Source organism: Equus caballus, chromosome 19 (genome assembly GCF_041296265.1).
Source record: "Equus caballus isolate H_3958 breed thoroughbred chromosome 19, TB-T2T, whole genome shotgun sequence".
Taxonomy (NCBI): domain Eukaryota; kingdom Metazoa; phylum Chordata; class Mammalia; order Perissodactyla; family Equidae; genus Equus; species Equus caballus.
The window spans coordinates 18315408-18321407 of NC_091702.1; the positions used below are offsets into that span (position 1 = coordinate 18315408).

General features: G+C 58.9%; 1 protein-coding gene across 1 annotated transcript; it reads right to left on the reverse strand.

The window, feature by feature from the left end:
- Window positions 1-1983: 1983 nt before the first annotated feature.
- Window positions 1984-6000, reverse strand: LOC138918910 (ral guanine nucleotide dissociation stimulator-like). The gene is made up of 6 exons (XM_070242484.1): window positions 5801-6000; window positions 5284-5394; window positions 4151-4344; window positions 3445-3504; window positions 2552-2745; window positions 1984-2287 (listed from the first exon to the last, which is right to left on the reverse strand). Exons 1-6 carry the CDS (start codon window positions 5936-5938, stop codon window positions 2124-2126), a joined length of 861 nt encoding a protein of 286 aa, XP_070098585.1. The 5' UTR covers window positions 5939-6000; the 3' UTR covers window positions 1984-2123.

A 6000-nucleotide genomic window follows, 5' to 3' on the forward strand; every position in this document is an offset into this window, starting at 1 on the left:
CTTCTGGATCCTGCATAAGCCGTTGTGTCTCTCAGGGCCTGTCGGCCTCCTGTCTGCACACTGGGGAGGACCGGAGCGTGGACTTGCTAGACATGTCCTCTGGCGTGTGTCCTACCTTAGAGGACGATACCTCTCAAACTGCAGGCGGGTGTCACTTGCAGGCAATGCCTCCCACCTCGTGTTTCTTCCTCTTGCCACTTGCCCTGTGTCTGCTTCTCTTCGGATCCCACCCTAGAGTCCATCCTTGCATCCAAGGTCAATGTGTGTGTGTGTGTGTGTGTGTGTTTGTGTGTGTGTGCATGCGCGTGTGTGTGTGTGTTTGTGTGCGTCCGCGTGTTGTGTGCTCAGGTTGTGGAGGCCAAGAAGAAAACAGCTCCCACAAAAGGGAGGGATTGGCAAGAGCTTCTCAAGGTCTCATGGTTCCTAATTTCAGAAGCCAAGCCTCCGCGTGGGGTCCCAGTCTTGCCCTAGAAGGTCAGAACACACACTTACCCATTGGACTCACCCTGTCGAGGGCCATTCCCTACCCCTCTAGGGGCCTCAGTTTCCCAATGTTCCAGTGAGAGATTCAATTCAGGACTGCATAGGCCTGAGCTCAGCAGAAAAGTGGCCGCCACTGCCTCCACCGTGGGTGTGATGTGGGCAGGGCTACAATCCAGGGTGCCCCGGACCTGGGCTCCTCCTCAAACAAGAACTGACCAAATGCCCGTGTACACTGCCGAATACTCCCCCTCACCCCCATGCCATCTCCAGATCTGTATGCACTTCCACCAGCACAGCCTTCTCCAGAGGCCCCTGGGAATGCCTGTGTGCAGCCAGAGCCCCAGCCTTGAGGACGCAGAGCTGGCTTCCTCCCTGGCTCCGCCTTCTTCCTCATCTGGGATTCTGGGCAAGGCATTGAAGTTCTGGGGTCTTCTCCTTCTCCCGTCACTGGCCACCTGGGATCAGGACTTCCTGGTCTAGACCTCCTGCTGTAATCCCCTCCTCTTGAGTGTGGACTGACTGGAGCGATTCCACAGAGGACGGCAAAGCGATGCCGTGTCACTACTGAGATTTGGATGTGGTCAGTGGTCCCTGAGAACGCGCAAGGGGATAGGTGTGACTACTCACAGCCCACTGTGGGGCATCAGGTACCAGGAAGGAACAGCCCCAGGCTCCTTCCCGCACCACACCCTCACACACCCACACACCCACACCGCCCTCACACACAAACACACACACACTCACACACACACACACACACGCCCCCGCACCAGAGCTCAATGAAGAGCTCTGAAAAGCTGGCCACCCCTTGTTCTGGGCAGTTGTTTCTTGGTAGAACGAGGGCATCGTTTCTTATGACTCATCTTTAAGTCATTCTTTTACCAAATTAACATTAATTATCTATCTCAAACGTTAAAACTTTGGGGAATATATTTTACTCCACGATACGCTTCTTATAAACGCCAGTGTTTCATATGCGATGAGAATATTTTTGAAATTTGCACATTTTGAAAACGTTACCAGGGCCCATCCAGGAAAGCGAAAGATTTGAAAGGGGTCTCCCTGGCCCCGACATTTCCCTCGCTGTTTCCAGCTCTGGTGTCACACCTCCAAGGGGTCCCCATCCCCAGGAAGTGAAAAGAGGGAATAGCGGGGCATCCTCTTTGAGACAGAATCTTTGATCTCCGGGGGATTTTTCTTCTTAATGAAAACCGCTATCTCAATTTCAAACATCCGGAGTCACTCACCTCAGACCAGACCCAGCCAGGCACAGGAGGCCACGTCTGGAAGGCTGGCACTTCCATGCAAACTCCGGAGGAGGGAAACGCACGGAGTCCGACAGAAGGAAACTCAGTGGCTACCAGGGACTTGCGGTGGGAGGAAGGGAGACTGACTGCTTCCCAGGGACAGGGTTTCTCTTGGACAAAAATGGGCGGGTACTAGATGCGGATGACGTTGGTGTGACGTTGTGAGTCTGCTTCACGCCACTTCAGCGAACAATTGAAAAGAACCCAAGAACTAAACTTTATTGAACTGACGAGATAAAATACAGGGAAAGGTTAAGTAAAGAAAAACCAAAAACAAAACTTTAAAACCCACGCCATGGCTAGGGGAAGGCGAGGATTCTCTGGGGCTGCAGCTCAGGAGCTGAGGGTAGTGGCTGGGATGCTGCCAGTGCTTGCTGAAGGTCTTGAGCCGGCTGTGGCTCGCAAGATGCCTGTGCGGCTCGGAGCTGGGCTGGGCCCGAGAGGGAGAGACGGTGCCGGATCTTCAGGGTCTTCCGCGTCTTTCGGTGGAGCTGCAGCTGGAGATGGAAGAAGAGAAAACGCCACCAACATGACTGCCCGCCCAAGTCATTCCAAAGAAAGGGACCCTCTGCCGCCAATCCAGCAGTCTCAGTCCAAGCACCACGCCCCCGAAAGTCTTCCCAGACTCCAGTCCCTGGCAAGAGTGATCTGAGCCCGCCCCTTGCTCCCAGCCGAACCCCAGCCTCTGGACACTCTGCTCCGGGGGGCGCAGCGCCATCCCCTCTGCACACGCCCACGTCACACACCCGAGTCCTCCTCACCCTCAGTCTTGGCATCAGTGTGCTCAGGCTGCTCCAGCCGGGAAAGAAGAACGCGGGCGCGGTGCTCCAGCTCCGAGCCGGGCATATTGAGACCGATGTAGGCCAAGAGCAGTTCCAGGCTGGGAACATCTGGGGGCTGGATAAAATCCTCAGGGTACCATCGGAGCCAGGCGCCCAGAATGAAGGAGATGGCCCTGAGGACGGACAGGTGGGCAGCAGAGTCAGAGAAGGGTCCTTTCCTTGCACGCTGGCCTCCCGGGCATCCCTGTGCGGGCCTGGGCTCCTGGGCCTCCCGCTCCTGGCTGTCCAGGGGCCAGTCCTACTTGGCGGCCACCTCCAATCTGGCAGTCTTGGCAGAGCTAGGCCAGGGCACCAAGGAGGGGCTAGGAAAACGCCTTTGGAAGGGGGAGCCCTGTGCCGTGGTGGCGTCACCTCTCCTAGGCCTCAGGGAAGCCTGACACACTGCTTGGAGCATCTCTCCGCCCACTGCCCACTGGAACGTCAGCTGCGTGAGGGCAGCGAGCGGTGCAGTCTCCTCTTTTCATTGCCCTCCCTGGCACACAGGAGGTGCTCCCAGAACATCTGACCAGTGAGGGAACAACGGACATTGTCTCCCGCCCATGCTTCCCAGGGCCCTCCTCTTGCCTCCAACTTTCCCTCCTGGGCCAAGTGCTGCCTGATTCACCAGGTGTCCCATGAGGGTCATGCTCCCCTGCCCCGTATCTCGACCAGGGAGGGGCTTATGTGGCCCCGGAGCACTCCCTGAGCCCCCTGAGCAGGAGCTGAGCACCCGCTGGGGAGCTTCTAGCAGATGAGTGAGCGGGACGCTGCAGGCAACTGCCCTCCAAGTGTGGACGCTGGGCGCCCTCCTAGGGATTCCAAAGCCCACTCACTTTTTGAGTTGGTCTAGGGGTCCGCCGTCCTCATCGCCATAGGCAAGGACACAACCGTATCTAGAAGACACAGGAGGACGTCGCATGGACTGGACTGGGGATCAGGCCTGCGTGAGAAGCCTAGCGGCGCTGTCTCACTCCCAAGGAGAATGGAGCCCTGGAGGGCATGGCTGTCGCCTGCTCTGCGCCCGGGATTCTGGTCAGTGCCTAGAAAACTTTCTGCACCTAGTGGGGACCTCTGTGTGTGCGTGATGAAGGAAGGAGCTCCAACCGGCCCCTCACTCCTGCTTGAGTGGGTCGGGGGCCTCGGCTCAGCCCAGGGATCGCTGCTCTGGCTTCACCCAGGTCAGAGACCTAGAAGAGCTCTGCCATCTCCTTTTCCAAAGGGAAGACAACAACTCAGTGAAGGCCACGGGCACGCTGAGGGACGAGGCGGAGGCTTCGCCTTAGGCAAGAGGAATATCCTCAATGAGCACAACCACAGCCCCTCCGCTCCAGTCGACCCTCCCAGAGGGTTAGGCTTCTCGAGAAGCCTTTGCAGGCAGCACCTGCCTGAGTCCCTACAATCTCCCCTGGAGGCTGATCCTCTCTTCAGCCCGCCTTGCAAGGAGCAAACCGAGGCTCGGGGAGGTGCCGTGACATCCCCAGCCTCACAGCTAGTAGGTGGCTGAATGCCCACAGTGCTGCGGAGGGGCACGGCACGCACCTTTGAAACAGAAGCTCCAGCACCTGTCGTGTGGTGGCAAAACCTCTATACGTGCACAGGAAGCTGTGGACGTAGGCGGTGTCGCCCTCCAGGAAGGCGGGCACCAGGTGCTCCACTCGCTTCTGCCGCGTTCCAGCCTGGACGGTCCACCCCAGGCGGGACGCTTTGCTCTTCGCTGGGGATCGATTTTCAGCCTGGGGTCAGACAGAGGGGCTGCTTGCCATCAGAGGCCGCACCGCGGGCCCCAGGAGTGCCGGGGACTGGAGGTCGCACCGAATGCCCAAGCCCGCGGTGACTTGTGGCCGGAAGTGGGCATCATTGCCCAGGGCAAGGGAAGAATTCTCGGGATTCCAAGTAGGATGTGAGGTGGAGAAGGATTAAACCTCTTGGTCTCCTAGGTCTTTGTGCTGGCAGAGGAGTGACAGCCCCTCCCTGGATGAAGAGCATCAACCCTGGGGTGGCTGACCAACTGCCCATTCGAGACAGGAGAACACAGAGGCTTTTCGTGGGCTGGGAGGGATGAGGACGGGAGGACAGGCAGGGTGATCAGGGCGGTGCTGTGGAAATGGCAACAGAAGGTGCGGGTTCAGTGAAGGGCTGAGTCACTGGGCTAATGGGTCTCCCTTCTGGAAAGTTGGGCAGCCTGCTGAGGCCCGACGCCCTGACCTCGAGAGGCCACGTGGACGTGTTCCTCTGGACAGCAAAGGCAGAGGACCAGAAAGAACCCTGTGAGCCCCATGTCCTGTTGGGCAAAAAGCATGCCTATCCATCAGGATGCTGCGTCCGACTGGGAGAAGGTGGGGAAGGATTGCCAGGCCACATGGACACGTGAGGATGGGAGTTCAAACAGGAAAATCTCTACAGAACGCAAAAGGACTCTTGAACGCCCGTGAGCTGATGGGCTAGAAATGTCTCTGCTCTGCTACACCTCTGTGGACAGGGCCGTCTCCTCTGGCCAAGACGGGGGCTGGGCCCGCAGGGCAAGGTCGGGGGAAGAGATGGGGATTCAGATTCCTTTGGGAGCAGGGCTCCAGGCAGGAGCCCCGGGGCTGTCTCAGGGCCTTCGAAGACCTGGGGTCCTCAGTGCTGTCTTGGGGCCCTGGGGCTTGGGTCTCCCCAGCACCTGAACTCACCCTGAGCCGGCCCTGGCCTCGCTTGGCAGCGTGGGGCACCTTCCCTTCCTGCAGGGTGGTGGAGTCGAGGGCGTCGTGGCTCAGCTGCTGGCCCATCTCCTGAGTGACGCTCTGGAAAGACAGTGCCCGGCAGCCAGGCGGCAAGCCTCAGAGACCCGACTGGCTGTCTTTGCTGGCTCTCACACCTCTGTGACTCTCTCCACTCTGGACACACATACCCCGCCCCACGGTCCACACAGACCTCCACCGAGGAGGGAAACACACGGCAGCCTGAGGGCCTGGAATGAGGAGGCAGCTTAGGGGTCCCCTTTCAGTCCTGCCAGCCCTGTCCTGGCTTGGGAACGTGACGGGAAAAGCAGGTTATTGCCAGCCCACCAACATTCTGCGGCCAAGGGCAGATCCTGCCCACACATCCCTCTGGCCCCCACACTCACGAGGACGGGATGAGGGCTGCCCTGGGAGGGCTCGGGGAGCTGGTCTGGCCTCGATTGGGCTGCTCTAGGCTTCCTCATGTTACCTGAGAGGACCTCCTGCCAAAGGTCCAGCGGTGGGGGGCGTGGGAGCTGAGCCAGCGTCCACAACGTCTCCAAAGGTTCTCCCTGCGGGCTTTCTGGGAACCAGAGCCCTGGTCAGGTGGGAGAAAGCAGGAGAACATGTTTCTCTATCAAGAGTCTCCAGCCAAGTGAGCTGGCTTTGCGCACGTGGCTGCCTAGTTGC

Excerpts from the sequence above, each read along its gene's own strand:
- LOC138918910 (XM_070242484.1), bottom strand. The coding sequence starts at position 5,938 with ATGTTCTCCTGCTTTCTCCCACCTGACCAGGGCTCTGGTTCCCAGAAA. Across the intron at positions 5,395-5,800 it reads TTGGCAGGAGGTCCTCTCAG|AGCGTCACTCAGGAGATGGG; the intron begins GTAACATGAGGA and ends CTGTCTTTCCAG. Across the intron at positions 2,746-3,444 it reads CCCCTAGACCAACTCAAAAA|GGCCATCTCCTTCATTCTGG; the intron begins GTGAGTGGGCTT and ends GTCCGTCCTCAG.